A 24,187-nucleotide genomic window follows, 5' to 3' on the forward strand; every position below is an offset into this window, starting at 1 on the left:
GATCCTTCCGTAGAATCTTTCAGTTGCAGCGTTGTCGTCAGTCATGCATTCCATCGCCACCCCTGAGTTTTGAAAATCACTGTTTATATCTTTGGCCTCCGTGTAGAACGTGTATCCGTTGATATCATATTCCGGATAGGTCGCGAGGTTGGCCGTGGGGCCATGTGCTATGGCGTATATAAGTAATCCGTCCGTAGAGCCCTCTTCCGGAGGATTAGTAAGAATATGCTCTTTGAACCAATGCAAGAAAGTGGAGTTGTGCTCTCTAGTAACTTCGGCGTTCGTCCTGCATAGCCCCCAGTCACGATGCTTCTTTGCGATAGTTTCTTTGTGCAGTGTCACGAAAGGATCTACCAAGTCTAGGTGATGTAGCACTACTAAGTTTGCTATGTCAAAGTCGTTGCGTCGATCCGAGTAACCCACATGCAGTTCCCTGCGACCGTTGGAGTGACCTTCTTCTTCGAGCCTCCCAAGGTGCTTCTTAACAGGTAAACCAACACCAGGCCGGTCTCCGTCATATAGATAATTCTCACAGAAAGAGATGCACTCTTGTGTCACATAGCCCTGGACGATGCTTCCATCCGGACGGGACATGGTACGAACGAATCATTTGATGACCCCATTCATCCTCTCGAACGGCTTCATGTTGTGCAGGAATGACGGTCCCAGGTCTATTATGTCGTCCACAATGTGGACACACAAATGCACCATGACGTCAAAGAACGCGGGCGGGAAATACATCTCGAGCTCATTTAGTATCACAACGATCTCTTTCTGTAGCCTTCAGAGCTGCTTCACACTGATCAACTTTCGAGAGATGACGTCAAAAAAGTTGCACAGACCAATAAGCGTGTCACGGACGTGCTTGTCCATTATCCCTCTAAGGACAACAGGTAGTATCCGCGTCATCAGTCATGGGACTTCATCCCGCTGAACATTTTTTTCTTCGTGTCTAGAAATCTGTTTATCTTCCCACAGTAACCGAAACTAACTTTGATTCTGGTAAGGCACTTAAAGAATTGATCGATCTCAGCCAGACTTAAGGTGAGCAAGAAGAGGGACAATAATCCTTTTCCTTCACTTTTTTGCCCTTCTTCTCCCGCGCCTCCGTCTCCGTCTCTGTCTCTCTGACATTTTACGGGGCGGTATGTGCAGATCTGCCCTGACTTTCAAATCTTGCAAGTCTCTTCTTGCCTTCGTCCCATCCTTGGTCTTATCCGGCATGTTCATCAGTGTCGCAAGCAAGCTCCCAAGGACATTCTTCGTGATATGCATTTGATCAAGGCAATGAGGCGTGTCGAGTTTGTGCCAGTATTCCAAGTCCCAGAAAACAGACCTCGTCTTCCATACCTTTTGCAGTGGCTCCGACACCTTTTTCATCGTCTTTCCCGGCGCAGGGCACTGTTCCCAGTTTTTAACAGCTCATCGATTTCGGCGCCGCTCCGCTTACGTGGAGGTCCTCGATGCTCAGCCTCACCATTGAATAGATCTCCATGGGTTGTCCTTCTCGAGCCATTTTCGATGCCCCATGTACACGATTTTCCCAGACCCGCCATCTTTCGTTGACATTAGCTGCTAAGACGTCGTATCATCCATGCACCACGTGCATCCGCAATATCCGTGGCACAACTGGCCTGCGACATATCCGTAACCGAGATAGTCATGCACCGTCGTGATCACTGAGGGAGAGAGGAGGTGGGAGCTAGGGGAAAGTGAAAGGAAGAGAGGATGGGGGAGGGGGTAGGAAAAGGTGGCTGCTGCGCCTTAGCAGCAGCGAGGGTTGGGAAAACGCGCTGCTGCTAAAATCGTAGCAGTAGCGTGCTCCTGCTATGTGGGGCCCGCCATGTGGCAGGTTCAAAGTTAGCAGTAGCGCTCTTCCTTGAAAACGCGCTACTACTATATACTTAGCAGTAGCGCGTGTTTTGGAAGGTCGCTACTATTATATCTAGCCTGTAGGCAACATTGTTATAATTATAGTAGTAGCGTGTTTTCCTGCAAACGCGCTAGCCGCTCTTATGGTAAAAGCACACAAATATATAGTAACTGAATTAATTCTCGTTACTGGCTGCCACACTTTGCACATCTGCCACGTGGCACTTGTCGCTAAGCATGGTAGAAAAGCTAGCTTATGTGGTAACGTGATTAAAGCCTTTACTGGCTCCTATGCATATGTACTAATTTCAGTAAAGGTCCTTGCAAAAAATAGTAACAGGATGAAACCATTACAACTTTTTGACCTGTGTACGTGGTACATGCTAATTTAATTTATGGTATTTTCCAATGGAGAAACATATTTGATGGTAATTGTATTAAGGTCAGGTAAGGAGCCTATGGCTATTAGTTGCTACTATGTACTATAGGTAGTAATTGCATTACCATTTGGTATAAGGCAAGCATTATTAACATGTAGTAATATTACAACTAAAAATGTGTTGCTTTCTTTCTTGGAAATAGATGTCTTAAAATAATTTGAATTTATAGTAATGTTACAACTAATTTTTTTCTTTTATTCTTGGAAACAGATGCTCTAGCAATCTGTTTACTGTGTATTAGAAGTATAATTACCATGTGTAGGTCATCCTAGTAAGTATAGAGAAAACAAAGATCAGTATTTCACCTCGCAGAAGAGTAGTCCAGAAACAATATGTGTGAGTATATTTTTCTTATAGTAATTGGTACTCCCTCCGTCCGTAATTACTTGTCACGAAAATAAATAGAAATGGGTGTATCTAGAACTAAAATACGTCTAGATACATCTATTTTTGGGACAAGTATTTCCGGACGGAGGGAGTAGCTAATAAGGATTAATTTTTTTGTAGGCTTGGAAAGTAAAAGAGATGAGTTGATTATTGTATATGTCAAGTCTAAACTTTAGTGAGACTAGCGTGTACATTATAGTAATTGTTAATCTAGTAGACTTTGTGTCAATTAAATGGATTATTTGGCTATACACTAATTATTATGGTAATCTAGTAATCATTCTAGTTAACAGAAGTAAAAATAAGAAATGGCATGTGCTGTGGTTAAAGTAGTAATTTGTTCGGATGAAGTAACAAAGCTGGTGAACAACCAACTACTCACTCGCAAAAAAAAAAAGCAACCAATTACTGGTTTTTTAGGGGTAGCAACCAATTACTGGTGGCAGTAATAACATTACTAGGCCCCTTCCCTAATTACGCTTGATTTATCATTTGTGCATCCTTGCCTATTACTGAGGGTCGACCAGATTCTGATCCCGTATCGGCCTATTACTGAGGGTCGACCAGATCCTGATCCTTGCTGCATAAATCTCGCTACGTGCAACTTGCATCTAGTAATGAGTAATGGAACCTAGTAATCCAACTTGCATCTAGTAATGAAGTAATGGCACCTAGTAACCCAACTTGCATCTAGTAATGAATTAATGGACAGACCCAGTGCATAGAAGCTCCCGCACAAGGTGGGGTCTGGGAAGCGATTATAGGAACCTAGTCTTACCCCTGCAAAGTGCAATGCAGAGAGGCTGGTTCGAACCCAGGACCTCTTGGCACAAGTGGGGAGGACTTCACCACTGCGCCAGGCCTGCCCTCTAGTAATGAATTAATGGAACCTAATGAATTAATGGAACCTAGTAACAGATAAGTGTAACTAGTAAACATATTAATAGTACGATTTCAATTACCGAGAGCAATTCTGTGCAAATAGAGTAAACCAAAACAAGGTCTATAGTAAACCTAAAATAATCTTGTGATTTCTGTGAAGGCAATTAGACTCTAGGGTAATTCGACCCTAATTTCTACACGGTTTTCATTTGCATCTTAGTTGCTAAAGAAAAAATGAATTATGGCGACTACTACGAATCATCCGAGCGAAATCAGTTGGGTTGCCAGCCGTGCGATCCATTCTTTCCAACCCTTGGATACGTCAACGCACGCCGAGTCGCTGACCCTTCTCTCTCGCGTCGCGTTCACCAGCCCCCCTGCTTCGATCTCACAGCACCTTATGTCGCCGCAGCACCGGAGAGCCGCCATGACCAGAGCTCCACAGCAACACCAAAACGCTACGTCTAGCGGCCGGCGAGCGCTCCGGTGGAGCTGCAATGGAGCCGCCGACGAGCGCTCCAATGCAACACCAAAAGCTTCCCTCGAGAGCCGCCGGTGACGTTGCATCGAGCCACTGTGGCGCTGCACTGAGCCGTCGGCGAAGCTCCAATGCGGCCCCGGCGGCGTTCCATTGCAGCCCTGACCGCGCTTCATTGCAGCGCCGGCGATGACAGCGGATGCTGCGATGCAGCACGCGGCGGCCATGGCGGAAGTTGCGATGCAGCGCACGATGACGATGACGCAGGCTGCTTCGCCGGAGCTGCAGTGGAGCAGCGGTGCAGCGACGCAAGGCGACGGCGGTTTGCAGCAGCGGCGAAGAGCATGGCGTGTAGGAGCAGGCATAGCAGAAACGCGAGCGGTGGCGGCACCGGTGGCGATGGCGCTGCCATGGCTGTGTTGTGTCGCAGGAAGAAGAAAAACGAGGAGAAGAAACGAGTGGCTCAACGCTTGCAGGAAAGAGATAAGGGAATGAAAGGATAAGGGAGAAGGAGAGATAAGCGCCTCGTTGGGCCCACCATACGCGTGGCGAGCGTTAAAGGCGACTTACGGAGCGCGTTGATCAGCCGGTTTATTTTAAGGACGTGTCTGTCGAGCGGCCGTTTGCTCGGTAGCACTCCAGGGCTGTCCTCCTTTTTTAAGTATATTTTTGTCCTAATCAAACAGACTAGAAAATATTTTGTCCTCCTAATAGGAAAAAGACAAAGACCATACAACGTGTTTAAACAAAACTGAAAAAGTCCATTTTGTAATTTTAGAAAAGTCATAACTTTTGAATCGAATATCGAAATTAAGATCCGATTTCACCGTTGAAATCCTCGCGATGTGCTCTTTGAAACTAGATCCCACATGAGTATGTTTCGATAAAAAAAGTTTGTGCAATTTTGTCTCCATTCTGTGCAACTGTGCAATTGTTGATGTGCAACTACTTAATAGTCGATGTACAACTTTTCTCTCTATCCATGGATGTCCATTTTTATTGATGGCACCTCACCTCAAACTACCCACTATCAATTGAGATGTGCAATTTCGTCTGCTGCCCAGGTCAACTTCTTTGTAGTCGATGTGCAACTTTTTCCCTATAGTTGGAATGCAGTTTTTTGCTGTTTGCTACCTCGGTCAACTGCCAAGTAGTGGATGTGCAACTACGAAAACTGTCCCAGCCAACTATCTAATGGCCGATGTGCAACTTTTTCCCGTACCCGTGGGTATGTAGTTTCCATTGCTAGCATCTCTTCCCACCCACCCCAACTAGTGAGATGTGCATCTTTAGGGTCTCACCTATAGACAACTTTTCTCTACCCTCATTGTCTTATGAATGTGCAGTTTTTCACCATCCAACAAATTCATGTCGGTGAGATGTGCAACTTTCTCTGCTGCCCCAGCCAACTGCCTAGCAGATTATGTGCAACTTCGCCTATTGCCTCCGCTAACTAAAACTAAATATCGACAAGTATGGAGGGGAAGGAGTTGCCCATTGACTACTACGAAGTTAGAAACAACAGAGTAAGTTGCACATATAGCTGATAAGGTAAGTGGGGCATGGTATGACAGCAGTGAAAACCTATATCATCCATGAATAGGGAATGGGAGGATTGCACATTGACTACTAGGTAGTTGATCGGGTAGTAGACTAGTTGCACATCACTAAAAATGGTTGTCATGGCGGCTAAGTTGCAAATCTCATAAAAATTTCGATCATGTAGCTTTACAAAATGGTTTTGAAAAAAGTTGCACCATGTTGTACTAAAATTACACTACGTAGTAATAGAATTGCACAATATAGTATCAAAGTTGGCATAAAAAAAAATTCGTCAAAACATATCCATGCGGGATCTAGTTTCGAAGATCTCGTCGCGAGGATTTCAACGGTGAAAACGGATCTGAATTCCGACGCACGGTTTGAAAGATATGACTTTTTGAAAATTTGTAAACTTGAATAAATGCATATGCACATCCAACAAACATGAAATTAATGCGCTGACTTTGCCATGTGCCCATCCTATTAGGCCTCTCCCAATGCTCCACCTTGTACAGGTGCTAAGCCTTCCACGTAGGCAAAAAATTTGATGTGGCAAGTTATTTAAGAGGAGAGAGATGAGTGTGGTGACCCCAGAAAGAACCAATGCTAGGCGCGTGAACCTAGGCAAAACATTTAAAGGAAGGAAACCCACCAATACATGAAGAGCTTTAGTTGCTAAATCATTAAATGAAGCAAGCTTAGCAACAATAAGCTAAGCACCTATGCATTGGGGAGTATAGTTGCTAAGCTATTTAATATGCTTAGCACCTCATCTAAGCACCCATGCATTGGCAGCAGCCTTAGTACTTGTCATGTCATGATTAAAGACAAAACTTGGACCACGAAACTACATACATGTTTGTGTGAGAGCCCGCCGCTCGTTTTCATCAAATAGTCCGTACGCACTTTTTAGATTTCAGGTTATTTTAAACGATTTCCATGAATTATACCATATAGCAATGTAATTACTAGGCACTGCCAGCCGTAACACCAAGGACCCGAAATAGTAATGCAGTTACTATACACTAGTGGCTAGTGTATATGGGCATTACCATCTATTCTATACCCATTACTAACAATGATTAGCGACCTTAGAAGCGGGATGTCGTGGAGCACGTGAGCATCGATCGTAACCAAATTAAATCCCGTTACTATTTTGTTTAAACACCTTTACCCTCAACTATTTAGCAGCGGTGGAGAGACCTACTTCTGTGTGCGACCCGCCCACCTAATTAGACCGGAGCGTAGGCCACCCAGGGGCAGTTATCCCACATGTCCCATATACTATTATGTGATACTATATACTACTTTATGATTCTAAATATGTTCATATACTATATCTAAAATATTTTAAAGGAACATAGACGAAAAAATTGCATGTAAATCCATAGTTTTTTTGTATATTTTGAGAATACCTTCATATTTGTAGACATAAAACAATGTACTAAAAAAATAGTACATACTACCTAAAGAGTAGTATATATATTATCCAGATATTCTTATATACTACTCCCTCCGTCTCAAAATAAGTGACTCAACTTTGTACTAACTTTAGTACAAAGTTAATACAAATTTGAGTCACTTATTTTGGAACGGAGGGAGTACATATTACACGTATATATACTTTCGGTTTTGATAGATACTGCATACAACATACAAAACTCACGTGAAGGTAACTATCACTGGTGGTAGGAAACATTTGTTTTATATATATATATATATATTTGCTAATATTAGCAGAATTATATTGCGCTAACATTTTCGAACTGCATGCTCAACGCAAGTGCACGACATTTTTGAAGTAAGAATACTGCAATACTGAGACGAGTGAACTTTTCGTTGCAAAAAACTGCACGCGGTTTTTTTATACTGTTATTTATTTAATTTTTAAACTGTTTGTGGGAATGAGGTGTGTCATGTACCGTTGGAAAGCTATGGATTAGGTGCAACTTCGCCATGTTGAACACTTTTCGAGATTCTTCACGGTTTAAAAGCAGTTTCGAAAACGGTGCGGTGCTTGATGAGTGACAGCGAGTGTCTTTTCGCGTTTTTTTCCTAACGGCCTTACTGCACATGGACATACAGTTAGTAACTTCTTTACCATAGATGCATGGACATGGTAGAGGCTAGTGCATCTCCCCCCTCCCCCGAGCCGCTCCCGCAATCGTCCTTGGGGGCAACCCTAGCCGCCTCCGCACTGTCCCCTCCTCCCGGCCTCTCTCCCCTACTGCTGCCGTTAGGCGTCGTTGGGCAAAGCCCGACCGACGTAGGTGGCGGCGGGGAGCTTCTTCCCCTCGGCGTGGTCAGTGGCTGGCGCGGGACAACGCAGGGGAGTCGGGTGGCCGCGGGCTCGGCGGCGCGGCGTTGGGAGCACGGGGCGGCGGCTGCGCGGCCTGACAGCGCCCTGGGGCCTGGACGGCGCGCGGCGGCTGCGGTGTGTCCTCCCCATCAGGTGGTGGCGCGTGGGGCGACACGGGCCAGATCCGGTGCCGGTGGCTCGTCCTTCGACGGGGGCTGTGGGCGGCATCGACCATGGCTGGCTTGTCCCTGATGTAGGTAGGGGCCGCGCTGTGGTGGCGGTGGTGGTGGGGTGGCTTGGGGCGGAGACGGGCAACGTTTGGTGCTGTCGGCGGTCTCCCTGGTGCCACGGGCTGCGCATGGCTTGGGTCACAGTCGGCTGTTTCCTCTTCGCTGTTGGGTGGGGGTAGTAGCGGCGTGGTGGCGGTGCGTGCCCGACGACTCCAACGCTTGGAGCTCGCCGGGTGGCGCGGGTTGGGCAGTGGCCCGGTGTGGCTGCTGCTGCTCCGGCCGTGGATGGCTCCACGGTAGCTTTGCAGGTCGGCTGCGGCGGCGGCTGGCTTGTACTAGCGTCGACTCGTCCGTAGGCGGCTTCTGTCGGCCTTTGATATCTCTTCTCGTTGTTCGGGTGCTACTTTTGTCGAAGGGTTGGCCTTCTCCTAGTTGCGGTCCATCGCTCGTCTCGCATCCGGTGCTGCAGGACCGAGCTCGTCTCGCGCCCGGCGGCAGGACCGAGCTCGTCTTGCGCCCGGTGCTGCAGGATGGGTCGATGGAGGCTAGTTTTGGCCGGCCTATAGGGTCTCGACGCTGGGGGCCGCCCAGGGGTGCGAAAGGCGGGGCCTTTCCGCTCGTCTCTTTGGTTGGGGTAGCGGCGGGTCTCGGGTGAGGTGGTGTCAAGGTCTTGGATGCCGGCGCGGCGGCCCTGGTGGTGGTAGCGTGGTGCTCATGGGCACATCCTGTGGCTTGGTGTTGCCCGGTGGCCATAGCCGTGTCGTGGTGGCCGGGTTGTGGCGTTCGGTGGCGGTGAGTGTTGGCCAGGGTGAAAACATGTTCTATCTTCGAACGGACCGGCGGCGGCGAAGCTCGTTCCCTTCTTGAAGGCGTCGTCCTGGCTCTCATTGCCCTCGTGTTGCTCCAGGGCAAACTTTGATCCTCGGATCGGGCGGTGGCGGCGCTTAGGTGTCATAACCTTCTTGAAGTCGTCGCCTTGGAGCCCACGATTCGTCGTATGCTGCTTCATCTCTTCGCGGTGGCGTATTCATGGTTGAAGCCCCCGGTTGCTCTTGTAGTGCCAGGGGTGGTGTGGCTGTGCTCAACGCCTATGTATCCTGTCTTGGGTGTGTATGTCTTGTGGTGGCGGGCGTTTGTACCGGGTTCTTAATCGTTGCTTTATATATAAAGCGAGGTGAAAGCCTTTTTGGGTAAATGCATGGACATTGTTAATAAAATTTCAGATAATATGTAATAGTAAATATGTAATATCTCTAGGCCATTTTTGTTTGGGCTTTTGCTTCTGCTTTTGCAACTTTTCCACTTTGGCCAAAAAGCTATAAAAGCTCCTAAATATGTGCTTTTGAAGCTTTTATGGTTTTTGAAGCTTAAATAGGTTATATTGATTCATCAAAAGCCAAAAAACTCCAAAATTACCTATTTCTTTACGGAGGGGGTACTATATATAGCACGGTTAAATTGACTAGTAAAGTGATCACTAAACGCTCTTATATTTCTTTATAATTTCTAGTCAACTCACTCGTTGAAAAAGCTCCAAAAGAAATATAAAAGCGTTTAGTGATCTAAATGCTTTTATATTTTTTTATAATTTATTAGTCAATTTTACTAGTTGAAGGAACTTGTGGGTTAGGATAGTAAGGACATGGTTACATATATGTGCAAGAGTCTTTTACCATCAGGTGGAAACTGTGGGTTGGGACGTGGTCACTTTCTTAATGAGCGAGTTCGATCGTGGTTTGAATGGCCGGGGCGTACAAGTTAATATATATACAACGACTCCAACGAGTCAAATTTAACTAATGAACACATACAAAGGTCTTGTGTTCAAGATAAAAGTAATAACGAAATTGAAATATACCTTAGACAGGTAAGATTTAACAAATGCCTTAAGAAGGCTAAAAAAAACAAGTGGCGTCCATATCACTGCCCATACCACTATCTGAGGGATAACCATAGCTAATGTTGTCATACAGATTATCTGTTGAAGGAAAATAATTAGTAAAAATCCAATCCTCGTCCCCAACCTTCTCTCATTGCCGACACCATGGGCAGCCAATCCTCGCTCCTCTGAGATGTACTCCCTCCGTTCGGAATTACTTGTCGCGGAAATGAATGTATCTAGAACTACTTGTCGCGAAAATGGATGTATCTAGACGTATTTTAGTTCTAGATACATCCATTTCCAAGACAAGTAATTCCGAACGGAGGGAGTACCCCAAACATTGTCACGCTCATCGGTCTTAAGACTGGTAGCAATGAAGTTCATCTGTCTTAGGACCGGTACCAGTCATCGCATGTGACACTAACTCTTAAGGACTGTAATGTTTTCTCGGGTGCTTTTTCATTCTTCATGCATTTCCCTGTATGGAGTTATATTTTTCTTTCACCTTTTGTTGAAGTCTCCCGTTAATATATCTTGCAGGAACAACAAGAAAAGCAACTTGAGCTAATCCTTGCAATTGGGGAAGCAAGTAGGATATTAGATGACAAGCAGGACTTCTTAGGCCAGGAAACTGCTATATCTTCCAGTTCAGCTCCAGATTATGCAAATATAAGGGACCCGAATATCAATGGAACATCAGATTTTTAGGCACGGCAAATCGAATGTTTTTATGGCAATTTACGTTGGCGCAAGGATGGCAACTAAACTTACCACCCTCGGCAAACATAATTTGTCATGAAAAACGTTTGATTTGCTATGCCTAAAAATCTAATGTTAGTTTTTTTTAGCATTTCAAAATATAAAAGCTGAAACACTTGCAGGCGGCAATAAAACCCCTGATTTCATTTGCCGAAACAGAAGCTATAGAAGCGTCATAAGCCTCTGCAGTAAGGTTTTGTACCATCCAAATAGTGAAGAGGAATAGATGATTAAAGTGGTTCCCTGACGAATAAAATCACTGCTTTGGACAGTAAGCTGCCAGCAATATTTTGATATGCCCTTTGTAAACACAGGAGACGCAGAATAAATACACCATAACGTGTGATATGTTTTTTTTTTAGAAAAAAATGATGACCCCCGGCCTCTGCATTTGGGAGATGCATACGGCTATTTTATTGATTATTCTTGAGGACCTTACAAAGTAGTATAACAATATGCCTGAATCCGTCATCTTGGCAACATCTGCCGCTACTCCAATCCGTATGATGAAGGGGTGCAACCTGGGCCAAATACCCAGACCTCTCACCTAAGCCTAACATTTAAAGCCGGAGGCCCCGACCGAGCCACATATCGGGTCCGGGGCACAAACCGGTCTGACGCACTCACATGTGTTGTCGCCGCCATCTTCCACTAGTCCATCTTTAGAGCAGATTGAGGTGCCAACCTTGGTATGTGCCTCCGCCATCGACGCCACCATGACGCCAAACGACGACCTCCACCTACGCATGAGTCCATGTCCAAGCAACGGACGCAGATCCATGCTAGGATAGGGCCGCACCGCCGCCATCGCCCACCACTCACAAGCGCCACCCAGCCCCAAGGTTTCCAAAGCGGCGCATTCAAGAAGGGAACGGCGTCGTGAGCGCCGTCGCCGCCCAACAAAGTTAGGGCTTTCGCCCGGGAGACCTAGGGGAAGGGGAAGTGAGGGGATCAGTCCATGCCGACGCCTCAAAGGAGGGGAACGGCGCCCTCAGGCGTCGCCGTCGACGCGGCCGGCCATGGCCGACCAGGGATTTCTCCCGAACTAGATCCCCGACACCAGCAGCGCCTTCTGTACAGAACCGGCGACCCAAGGAAGCGCGGCCCGACGAGGTTGGCCCGCACGCCAAACAGGAAAGGAGGGGAGGTGCCAGATCGCGCGCACCGGCCACCGCAGAAACCGCCGCCGGCAGCCAACGACCACCGGATCCCGCCGCCCGCGCGGGCGGGACGCCAGATCCACCGCCCGCACGACTGCTAGCCGGCCGTGCCTTGCCAATGAAGCCGCCGCTCCAGATCCGGGGTTTCCCACGCAGAGGCAGGGCAACCGAGGCCCCGCCGCCACCATCCTTGGCGCCCCGGGCTTGCCCGGCGGCTGCCTCAGGCGGCGGCGAGGCAGGGAAGAGGAGGAGGGGCGGCTAGGGAGGAGGGAGGAGGAGGGGTGGCTAGGGAGGAGGAGATAATGTGTGATATGTGCAGAGCAAAGCTCTTGTTTTTACAAGATCCCACCTCATGCCTGGTCAGTAAGAAGATAATCGCTGCTTTAAACATGAAGATGTGGCTAATATTTTTTATACCCTATATTTGTAAAACACAGGAGGTCTAGAATAATTAACTGCTATATATATGTCTGTTCAAGCATGAACGCGGCTGGTGTCCAATAAGCTGCAAGCACGCTGAGAAGTTAAAATATGGAACCAGCTGGCAGTGGCTGTGCAAGTAAAATTATCTACTGAGCATTACCCATCTAGCTAGGACTGTCCAGTCTTCAACTCATCCTGTGATTGTGTAATGATTTGTCTTACACCAGGTTTTGGCTTGCACAAAACATCTTTAAGATGGCCTCAAATGAAAAGATGCCCAACATGAAAGTTATGTGTCCCGTTGAATCAAACAATTTTTTTTCCGTCATCTTCATCAGAGGTTGAATCAAACAATTTTTTTTGGAGTACGCAGCGGTTTCCTCACGCACCGATTAATTTGTGTAGTGCCTCAAGACTCTTGTGAACAGTGCGTCTCACTGTCCTCAAACACACGCGAGCAGCAGCTGCGTCTTTTACCGAACAGGCACATGCACTCTGCTCTCACTAGTCCATGCATGTGCGCCTGATTGGTCAAACCATCCATGCACTAGCACTAACACACGTACATGCATTAGGTATGTGACTTTGCCACACGTACACACATACACTCTAATTTGTGAAGACTAACAGAGTGAGAAAAGAGGGAATTAAAACCCAGACTTTAATCTATTATTTCTAGCAACCATCATATTAGAACCTTTAATAAAAATCACACTATTATTTACATTGGCCACATAAAATATTCTTACAGGTCCTATGTGATGCATTCTGCGTCAAGTTGCTGCGCTTTCGCAAATGGCTCTTCGTTCGCGGGCTAAGTGGGCTGCTTGGTGCATGTTTCTTTTGTTAGCGCGGGTGTTTATCTGGTTCGAACTGTTTCATTGATTTGTTTTTATGTTTCTGCTGTTTCTGCTGCTTCATCGGCATGTAAAAGCTTAGAGCTTCTTTACAGTACATAAAAGAAAGTATTATGCTGTTTGAACTTTTCAAACAGTAAGAAAAGGTTAGAGCTTCTTTACAAACTTGTTCTGCTGTTTAAACCTTCTTTGGAACTGCCATTAACCAATAAAGTATCACTGTGGCACCGTGAAAAAAACCATAAAAATGTATCTAAACAGTACACAAAGCCTGTTTACAAACTGATTCATCTGTTTTTAACCTTCTTTACAACTAAAAGTAAGCAAGAAAGTATCACTTGGGCAGTGTGAAAATCATAAAAATGAATCAATAAGGTAACATTTTCCCATGGAAGTATTTCTTTCAACTGAATACTTTTCTTGCAGTGGAATTTCCCTTGAAGTTGAAAGTAATAATAGCGATGAGACCATTCAGAATAAAAGGGATAAAATGTTAGTTTGAACTGGGGAAAAAAAGTTGGATGGGTAAAATGTTTAGGAAAAAAGAAATATGGTGATACATCTTCCTACCAAGGAAAATACAAGTGCAAAAAATTTGTGCACTGGAATTCTTTAGGTGAAAACAGTTACACTATCCATTACTCCCTCTGTCCCAAAGTAAGTGTCTCAACTTTGTACTACCTTTAGAACAAAGTTGTACTAAGCTGAAGACACTTATTTTGGGACGGAGGGAGTATTATTTAGTGCAGAAACTGCAGACCATGAAGTTTTTTTTTTGCAGGGAAGATCATGAAGTTACCTAAGCTGAGTTCATATGCGGAACGAAATATGATTAGCTTTCTAAGCTTGACTTGAATATGCGGAAACCTATTGAAGAATAAATGTTATTAAAGGAAATTAATGCACCGATCAATACAAAGGGCAAGGCCTAGCAAAAGTGATATTTCTCTCGTGTTGTTGGGTGAAAAGAACTAGAGAACTTACATGTCTCTGCAGGAAAGACGTTACGAATGGCAGCTAAATTTCATTGTCCTTGCAAGTCACAATCTCAAAAAGAAATTTCTCACGTAGAGCTTGTAGATGGTCCTTCATTTTATGAAATAAATTGCAGTTTAAATTTGGTTATGTTCTGAAGATTGACCAAAAAGGAAAAGAAGTGCCTTAATTGTAGAAACTGGTAGGTACTTACATTAGAGAAACCCTCCACTCCGAGACCTTTGTAGTTGCTAACATATTGAAGAAGGAAAATTCTTGAGTCATACCTGAAAAAAATGATGGAAATTCAGTGAATTTAAATTAGTTTCTATCTATTGTTTCATGATATAGAAGAAAGAAGTTTCTTATGAGTCATATAAGTGTTGGGGAACGCAGTAATTTTAAAAAATTTCCTACGCACACGCAAGATCATGGTGATGCATAGCAACGAGAGGGGAGAGTGTAGTCCACGTATCCTCGTAGACCGTAAGCGGAAGCGTTATGACAACGCGGTTGATGTAGTCATACGTCTTCATGATCCGACCGATCCTAGTACCAAAAGTAAGACACCTCCACGATCTGCACACGTTCGGCTTGGTGACGTCTCACGAACTCTCGATCCAGCTGAGTGTCGAGGGAGAGCTTCGTCAGCACGACGGCGTGATGACGGTGATGATGAAGCTACCGGCGCAGGGCTTCGCCTAAGCACTGCAACGATATGACCGAGGTGAATTATGGTGGAGGGGGCAACCGCACACGGCTAAGAGATCAATGATCAACTTGTGTGTCTATGGGGTGCCCCCTCCCTCGTATATAAAGGAGTCGAGGAGGGGGGAGGGCCGGCCCTCTATGGCGCGCCCTGAAGGAGTCCTACTCTCCCACCGGGAGTAGGATTCCCCCCTTTCCGGGCTTGTTCGGTTAATCCTCCTCCTAAGAGGATTGGAGGGAATTGGCAAAGATTGAGATGTATTTTGACTTATAAGAGGTTTAAATCCTCCTCAAACCCCTTCAATCCCCTCGGTTCTACACGCAATCGAACAAGGCTTCCCTGGTTGGACTAGGAGAGAAGGAAGAGGGAGAGAGGGAGGAAGGAAAGGGGGGCGCCGCCCCCCTTCCTAGTTCAATTCAGGCCAGAGGAGGAGGGGCGCGCGGCCTGCCCTGGCTGCCCCTCTCTATCCACTAAAGCCCATTAGGGCCCATATACTCCCCTGGGGGTTTCGGTAACCCCTCGGTACTCCGGTATATGCCCAAACTCTCTCAAACCTTTCCGATGTCCAAACATAGTCATCCAATATATCAATCTTTATGTCTCGACCATTTAGAGACTCCTCGTCATGTCCGTGATCATATCCGGGACTCCGAACTACCTTCAGTATATTAAAACACATAAACTCATAATACCGATCGTCACCGAACGTTAAGCGTGCGGACCCTACGGGTTCGAGAACTATGTAGACATGACCGAGACTCATCTCCGGTCAATAACCAATAGCGAAACCTAGATGCTCATATTGGTTCCTACATATTCTACGAAAATCTTTATCGGTCAAACCGCACCACAACATACGTTGTTTCCTTTGGCATGGGTATGTTACTTGCCCGAGATTCGATCGTCGGTATCTCAATACCTAGTTCAATCTCGTTACCGGCAAGTCTCTTTACTTGTTCCGTAATGCTTTATGCCGTGACTAACTCATTAGTCAGATTGCTTGCAAGGCTTATAGTGATGTGCATTACCGAGAGGGCCCAGAGGTACCTCTCCGAAACACGAAGTGACAAATCCTAATCTCGATCTATGCCAACCTAACAAACACCTTCGGAGACACATGTAGAGCATCTTTATAATCACCCAGTTACGTTGTGACGTTTGATACCACACTAAGTGTTCCTCTGGTATTCGGGAGTTGCATAATCTCATAGTCATAGGAACATGTATAAGTCATGAAGAAAGCAATAGCAACAAACTAAACGATCATCGTGCTAAGCTAACGGATGGGTCAAGTCAATCACATCATTCTCCAATGATGTGATCCTGTTAATCAAATGACAACTATGTCTATGGTAGGAAACTTAACCATCTTTGATTAACGAGCTAGTTAAGTAGAGGCATACTAGTGACACTCAGTTTGTCTATGTATTCACACATGTACTAATTGTTCGGTTAATACAATTCTAGCATGAATAATAAATATTCATCATGATATAAGGAAATAAATACTCCCTCCCTTCACTTTTGTAAAGGGGCGGAGCGAAATCATGTGCACACTCGCTCGGTCGCGCACGAGAATGGTGTTTTCCATTTTTTTTCCCGTGTCGGCCGCGGACATGGTAGCGAAACATTCGCATCCCCTCCCTCACACACTTGCCCACATCCCTCCCTCTCTGACGCACGCTCGCCCGCATCGCCGGCGCCGCCTCTCCCCGAGCTTCTCCCTCGCCTGCGTCGTCAGCGCCCTCTCCCTCGTCCGCATCGCCGGCGCTCTACAGCACCAACTCCATCGTTAAAAATGCGATTCCCCCCCTCCGGCTCTCTGATTTGCAGTGGCGGTGCTCGATCTGCGGCCTGGACTATCAAGACGGCGCGACGGAGCTGCTGCTGCTGGTTGCCTGCCCGGAGCTGCTGCTGCCGGTCGTCCGCCCGGATCTGCTGCTTCAGGCGATGCCCACATCGCCGTCACCCTCCCGCTCCTCTTCCTCCTCAGCATCAACGGCAGGGGTGCTGGGAGGGGGAGGGGCGGATGGGCGGATGGGCCCTTCTTCGAGCCGTACAACCATCGCAGAGCAGAGCAGGAAGCTCGTCTCCGAGGTGAGGATTTACCGCAGCCGCTGTAGTTAAATGCATCTGTTTCATCCTCTGTAGTCTGTATTCTGCTCTTCTCACCTCACCTTCAGTTAAATGCATCTGGTCATGGATATGATTCAGAGCATCAGATTCACAAGCATGATGGATGGAGGGATCTGTCAAATGGTGCGACTCCTTGTACTACAACGACAGTGACATGCCGGCCTCCCACACGCACATAGCATGCACTGATTGACACCTCAGTAATCAAATGCAGGGGAGTAGCTAGCTTTGCTTGTATGTGTGTGTACTAAGATGAGGCAGTTATCAAATTAAGTGTCTTCTGAAAGCAACAAATATGATGATGATACAGTACAAACTTGTAAGTCACATCAAACTCTGCTTCTGCAAAAAAGAAAAACAACTCTGCCTCTGTTTTGGAGAAATAAAAGTGAAGGAGAAAGATTGTGTGTGTGTGTGGATGAAAATCAAGCAAAGACAAATGATGTCCAGGCCACTTTAGTGTTCACCACTTGATCCTCTCCACCTAATTTGCCTTGCAGATTAACAGATGTGGTGGAGTATATCTTCTGGAATGGGTATGAACTGTCCAAAGTTCAGGTAATCTACTTACTGCAGATGGAGTAGTTGCCCTTTTACTCAACTGAATGAAATACTCCATAATTTAAATATCTTGTGCTAAATATGCGATCTCGTTAGAAATTCTCCATAATTTAACCCAACCGAATGAGTTGATCGACATGAATTTTTCTGGAGTAGTTCACCAACAGTACATTGAATAAAAGTTCAGTTAAGCAAGCATGATACTCCTATTTTTGGAGTAAAAATTCAGTAAAGAGCTTGGCATCTCTCTTTGCATCTCAGTTTGCATCTAGGAGTACATCTGGAACTTCCTATGAGTGTATATTCTTTGATGCAGAGAATATATACTCCTATCAAACAAGTAAAGAATATACTCCTAGTTGGAGTGTTTTGCAACTTGCTAGGAGTACTGGGGTATCAACCTATCTATAGCAAGTGATTCAGTTCTCTTCTTTTCCAACCATAAATACTGGAGTATATATTCCAATATACAGCAAGCACTCCCAAGAAAAAGCTGGAGTATATAGCAATATATAGCACAATATAGTCTGTGGCAACAATAATTATAGACCTCAAGTTCACACATAAACACATACTCCTTTGCTTGTAAGCATGGAATACACAAATACTCCAACAAACTGGAGTAGAATACACAACAAGTACACACAGATTACACAACAAACTGGATTAGGATCAGCGTCCAAGCATCTCTAGTGCCATTGCATACACTTCAGGAGGAACTGAGATCCTGGGCGGTAGCAGTTGTAGCCTTTCTAGCCTATCCTTGTTCATGTGCGGGATTTTGTATTTATTGGCTCCACCATTCTTCATTACTTCAACCATGCAAGTCTGCAGAGTTATGAATACTCTGTTGAGTTTTGAAACTTCATATCCATCGAACTCCTCTTGAACACCTTTAATCAGCCCTGGAATAGTTTTTGGACTTTTTCAGTTTGTTAGCGACTGAATCGAGCTGAAGAACCCAAGGTCCAGGGCGTTCATGTCCGGAGAATTTGGAGGCTGATACATTATTCTGATGTCCAGGCCACTTTTGTCCACAGCTTCTGCGAATGCTTGATCATTAGGTAGGATATGTGTTCTCGCGTTATCTTGCTGGATAAAAATGGGTTGTCCATCATCATCTGCAGGCCACAATGCTTGAATCGCTGGCACAACCTTCTGTATAATGTACTCTCTCATCACATCCCTCGTCACTATGACAGGCTTTGTTTCCAATGTCCCTTTTTCCCTGTTCTTGCTTCTTTTTGCTGCAGTCACTCTCACGAATGGCCATACCCCAATTTTTCCGGAGAATGTCATGTTCCCATCTTCATCAAACCGTGGTCTTGCGACCGCTGTGAGAAACATCACTTTTCCAATAGAGTTTTTGATAGGTCTTTCTGGGTCCTCTTCGTCATGCAGCAGATAGTAGTTCCTCTTTCTCTTGGTCATGGAGAACCATTTCTCGTTGATGTGAACAATACTATGCATACTCCTGAAACTTGGGCTTACATCTCCTAATGTTGCCTCATCTAGCGTAGAGAGGCAAAAATCCACCCTATCTCTCTTATTTTCTCTGTCAGTACCGGCTTTACCCTGTTGGAGTGTCTCCTTATCTTATTCAACTTGAACTTCTTGTATAGTGTAGTAGGGCTTACACCTAGTGCCTTGGCTAGAGATCGAATAGTTGACCTCTTGTTTAAGGGAATTGTCGGAATGAGAGATAGGATATAATCATAAGATTTTCTTCCACAATTTTCCTTTCTTTTGTTTGAAACATCCACCTCCTGACCAAGGCCTTTCTGTTTCATTGCCGTCTCCCATATTCTTTGAATAACTCGAACATGTGCTCCAAATATTGCAGCCACGTCCTTCTTATCAGTTCTCTTGAACTTGCCTCCTCTACTCTTATGGAGGGTTTCCAAGGACATGTAAGCGGCATATCTCTGCGCATCAGTGAGTCAATTCCTTTGCCTTTGTACTCCTACAATAGCAATAGAATAATTAAATTAATTATTGCAAGAATATTACAAATTGGTTGTTGGAAATGTAAACAAGAGGTCAACAATAGCAACAGCAATTCCATAGGATAGGAGTATTGCTTGCTTTGCTTGCTGTAAATATAAACATAAATGCTGCTTGCTGAAAATATAAATGTAAACTAAACTTGTAAATATAAACTAAACTGTTCAGTTCTGTATACCTCAAAACTTGTAAATATAAATAGATTATAAACTAAACTAAACTTGCAGCAATTTCGTTTCCATTCGTAGCTGTCAGGGTATATGCTTATTTTGAGGGTAAATATGTTCAAGAGAAACTGGTCAGATAGGCTTTGTTCCTGCTGAACTGAATTGTCTATATGTGAATGTAACCTGGTAAGGGGACATTTTGGCCTAAAAATAGATATTTGGAGCTATGCTCTTGGCATGGTTCTGAACTGAAACTTATGTAGCCATTTTTGTTTTAACGCATGAGTGTCGTGCACCCTTCTTTGATAGCTTGGGCAAGGCATTTCAAATAATTGGAGATAGGGGTCCCATGAACACGTATCAGCAGTAGGTGGGCACCGCTCTCCGCACCATGGTTGGACAGCTACATATTTGTCAGAGAGTAGAAGCAGGCTGATGCAGCGTGCAGAAAATAGAGAACATGTCTAGATCAAACAAATCATCTATTGGTACTCCCAGCTGGCCAGCCGGAGCCAAGGAGATTTGCTGGATTTCCTCTTACAAAAAACCAAACTTGTAAGAGGTAAATATGCCGCCAGGTTATATTCCGGAGCCACGGAGCCACGAACATTGCAATTTCTTTTCCATTCGTAGCTGTGAGGGTAAATATGCCGCCAGGAGTAAATATAAACTTGTAAATATAAACATGAGCTGTAAATATTTTAAGGTACACCGCTGTTCTTGCAGCAATTTCTTTTCCATTCATAGCTGTTAGGGTATATGCTTACACACATACATGCTGTCAGAGTATATGTTTATTTACACACACATACATGGAGTTTGTTCAGTTGCCTATAAGCAAATGAGACAAAAACTGAAAATGTCCCTACAATGTCCAGGAGACCTCTGTTGCTTGTTGAAAATGTAAATGTTGCTTGTTTGAATAACCTGTGAACAAAATGAAGCTTCCTCATATGCACTATTCAAGCAATCCCTTCTCTGTTACTTTCGAGGCATAATTTGATGCAAGATTAGAAGAAATTATACCTGAATTTTGACCAGCATTGTTGCTTTCTTCTTCAGGTTCTTCGTTGCCTTCTTCAGGCGGAGTGAAATTGAGATCTGGGACTACCATGCTTGAAATTGGGCCAATGATCTACTGCTGTTGATGTTGAGGATCTGCTTCTTCCTTGCTGTTGAAGATCTGCTGATGTTGTTGGTGAGGAGCTGGACCATCAAAGGTGCTGGACGAGGAGCTGGGCTGGCTTTCGGCGAGAAGCCAACAAGGATCACCGAGCCTGGAGGTTGTGGAATACGCAGATCCTGGGCAAGGAGCAGCGAGGTGCTGGGCGAGGAGTTATGCCGGCTTCCGAGCTCAACTTCTCCTGGCCTTCTCCCCTGGCTCCCCTGGCTCAAGGCTAGCTGCACCTTGCCGACGACGCGGGGAAGAAGGAAGGCAGTGCTGGCGAGGTGCGCTGGGGCTGGTGGCCGGCGGCCGGCGAGGTGTGGTCCTGGGGCCGGCGGTGACCAGGAATCTGGGCGGCGATGAGGACGAGATCCTGGGCGGCGGTGAGCGGGAGATCCTGGGCGGAGAAGTTGGGCGCCAGGTGAGCAGCAAGGAGATCTTGGGCGCGAGGTGGGCAGCGGCGCGCTGGGTGAGGAGAAGCCGGGCGCGAGGTGGGCGACGACACGCTAGGCGAGGAGAAGCTGGGCGCAAGGTGGGCGATGACGCGCTGGGCGAGGTGATTCCGATATTTTTTGAATTTCAAATTGATCGATTGGAAGGGGTATTGTTGTCCATTACCGATTTTTTGGGGCTGTCGGAAATTTTCTTCCGCGCCTTGCTACATCTTGAGCACTGCGTTGGTTTTCCCTAGAAAAGGAAAGGGTGTTGCAGCAAAGTAGCGTAAGTATTTTCCTCAGTTTTTGAGAACCAATGTATCAATCCAGTAGGAGGCTACGCGCGAGTCCTTCGTATCTGCACAATACAAATAAATCCTCGCAACCAACGCGATAAGGGGTTGTCAATCCCTTCACGGTCACTTACGAGAGTGAGATCTGATAGATATGATAGGATAATATTTTTGATATCTTTGTGATAAAGATGCAAAGTAAAATAAAAGCAAAGTAAAAAGCAAAGGAAATAACTAAGTGTTGGAAGATTAATATGATGAAGATAGACCCGGGGGCCATAGGTTTCACTAGTGGCTTCTCTCAAGAGCATAAGTATTTTACGGTGGGTGAACGAATTACTGTTGAGCAATTGACAGAATTGAGCATAGTTATGAGAATGTCTAGATATGATCATGTATATAGGCATCATGTCTGAGACAAGTAGACCGACTCCTGCCTGCATCTACTACTATTACTCCACTCATCGACCGCTATCCAGCATGCATCTAGAGTATTAAGTTCATGAAAACAGAGTAATGCCTTAAGCAAGATGACATGATATAAAGGGATAAATTCATGCAATATGATAAAAACCTCATCTTGTTATCCTCGATGGCAACAATACAATACGTGCCTTGCTGCCCCTACTGTCATTGGGAAAGGACACCGCAAGATTAAACCAAAGCTAAGCACTTCTCCCATTGCAAGAAAGATCAATCTTAGTAGGCCAAACCAAACTGATAATTCGAAGAGACTTGCAAAGATAACCAATCATACATAAAAGAATTCAGAGAAGATTCAAATATTGTTCATAGATAATCTTGATCATAAACCCACAATTCATCGGTCTCAACAAACACACCGCAAAAAAAAAGAGATTACATCGAGAGAGGGGGAGAACATTGTATTGAGATCCAAAAAAAGAGAAGAAGCCATCTATCTACTAACTATGGACCCGAAGGTCTGAGGTAAACTACTCACACTTCATCGGAGAGGCTATGGTGTTGATGTAGAAGCCCTCCGTGACGGATGCCCTCTCTGGCGGAGCTCCGGAACAGGCCCCAAGATGGGATCTCGTGGGTACAGAAGGTTGCGGCGGTGGAATTAGGTTTTTGGCTCCGTCTCTGATCGTTTGGGGGTACGTAGGTATATATAGAAGGAAGGAGTACGTTGGTGGAGCAACAGAGGGCCCACAAGGGCGGAGGGCGCGCCCTGGGGGGTGGGCGCGCCCCCTACCTCGTGGCTTCCTCTTTTGTTTCTTGACGTAGGGTCCAAGTCTTTCGGATCATAATCTTCCTAAAAATCACGTTCCCGAAGGTTTCATTTCGTTTGGACTCCGTTTGATATTCCTTTTCTGCGAAACTCTGAAATAGGCAAAAAACTGCAATTCTGTGCTGGGCCTCCGGTTAATAGTTTAGTCCTAAAAATAATATAAAAATGAATAATAAAGCCCAATAATGTCCAAAACAGTAGATAATATAGCATGGAGCAATCAAAAATTAAAGATACGTTGGAGACGTATCAAGCATCCCCAAGCTTAATTCCTGCTCGTCCTCGAGTAGATAAATGATAAAAAGATAATTTTTGATGTGGAGTGCTACTTCGCATAATTTGAATGTAATTTTTCTTAATTGTGGTATGAATATTCAGATCTGAAAGATTCAAGATAAAAGTTCATATTGACATAAAAATAATAATACTTCAAGCATACTAACTAAGCAATTATGTCTTCTCAAAATAACATGGCCAAAGAAAGTTCATCCCTATAAAATCATATAGTTTAGTCATACTCCATTTTTGTCACACAAGAATGCTCTCATCATGCACAACCCCGATGAAAAGCCAAGCAATTGTTTCATACTTTAGAAATCTCAAACCTATAAACTTTCACGCAATATATGAGCGCGAGCCATAGACATAGCACTATGGGTGGAATAGAATATGATGATGGGGTTATGTGGAGAAGACAAAAAAGAGAAAGTCTCACATCAACGAGGCTAATCAATGAGTTATGGAGATGCCCATCGATTGATGTTAATGCAAGGAGTAGGGATTGCCATGCAACAGATGCACTAGAGCTATAAATGTATAAAAGCTCAACAAAAGAAACTAAGTTGGTGTGCATCCAACTTGTTTGCTCATGAAGACCCAGGGCATTTGAGGAGACCCATTGTTGGAATATACAAGCCAAGTTCTATAATGAAAAATTCCCACTAGTATATGAAAGTGACAAAACAAGAGACTCCTTATCATGAAGATTATGGTGCTACTTTGAAGCACAAGTGTGGCAAAGAATAGTAGCATTGTCCCTTCTCTCTTTTTCTCTCATTTTTTGGGCTTCTCTTTTTTATGGCCTTTTTTTTATTCCTCACTTGGGACAATGCTCTAGAAAATGATGATCATCACACTTCTATTTATTACAACTCAATGATTACAACTCGATACTAGAACAAAGTATGACTTTATATGAATGCCTCCGGCGGTGTACCGGGATATGCAATGAACCAAGAGTGATGTGTATGAAAGAATTATGAACGGTGGCTTTGCCACAA

At 45.0% G+C, this 24,187-nt stretch overlaps 2 protein-coding genes across 2 annotated transcripts in view; both read left to right on the plus strand.

Annotated features, from left to right (window-relative positions):
- The window catches only part of LOC123165527 (uncharacterized), a 29,158-nt gene extending 18,091 nt beyond the window's left edge, over positions 1–11,067 (plus strand). The window contains exon 4 of the mRNA XM_044583192.1: positions 10,553–11,067. Coding sequence (XP_044439127.1) covers positions 10,553–10,720 — 168 coding nt within the window. The 3' untranslated portion in view covers positions 10,721–11,067. The remainder of the gene's footprint in view (positions 1–10,552) is intronic.
- Positions 11,068–16,434: 5,367 nt separating this feature from the next.
- On the plus strand, positions 16,435–21,643 carry LOC123165590 (uncharacterized). The gene is made up of 3 exons (XM_044583263.1): positions 16,435–16,992; positions 17,532–17,589; positions 20,826–21,643. The coding sequence occupies exons 1-3, from the start codon at positions 16,694–16,696 to the stop codon at positions 20,853–20,855; spliced, it is 387 nt and encodes a 128-aa protein (XP_044439198.1). The 5' UTR covers positions 16,435–16,693; the 3' UTR covers positions 20,856–21,643.
- Positions 21,644–24,187: the final 2,544 nt, after the last annotated feature.

This window comes from Triticum aestivum, chromosome 7D (genome assembly GCF_018294505.1).
Source record: "Triticum aestivum cultivar Chinese Spring chromosome 7D, IWGSC CS RefSeq v2.1, whole genome shotgun sequence".
Taxonomy (NCBI): domain Eukaryota; kingdom Viridiplantae; phylum Streptophyta; class Magnoliopsida; order Poales; family Poaceae; genus Triticum; species Triticum aestivum.

Coding starts and splice junctions, on each gene's coding strand:
- LOC123165590 (XM_044583263.1), top strand. CDS start 16,694: ATGCGATTCCCCCCCTCCGGCTCTCTGATTTGCAGTGGCGGTGCTCGA. Junction 16,993..17,531: donor GCAGGAAGCTCGTCTCCGAG/GTGAGGATTTAC, acceptor TTTGCCTTGCAG/ATTAACAGATGTGGTGGAGT. Junction 17,590..20,825: donor ATGAACTGTCCAAAGTTCAG/GTAATCTACTTA, acceptor TTTCTTCTTCAG/GTTCTTCGTTGCCTTCTTCA.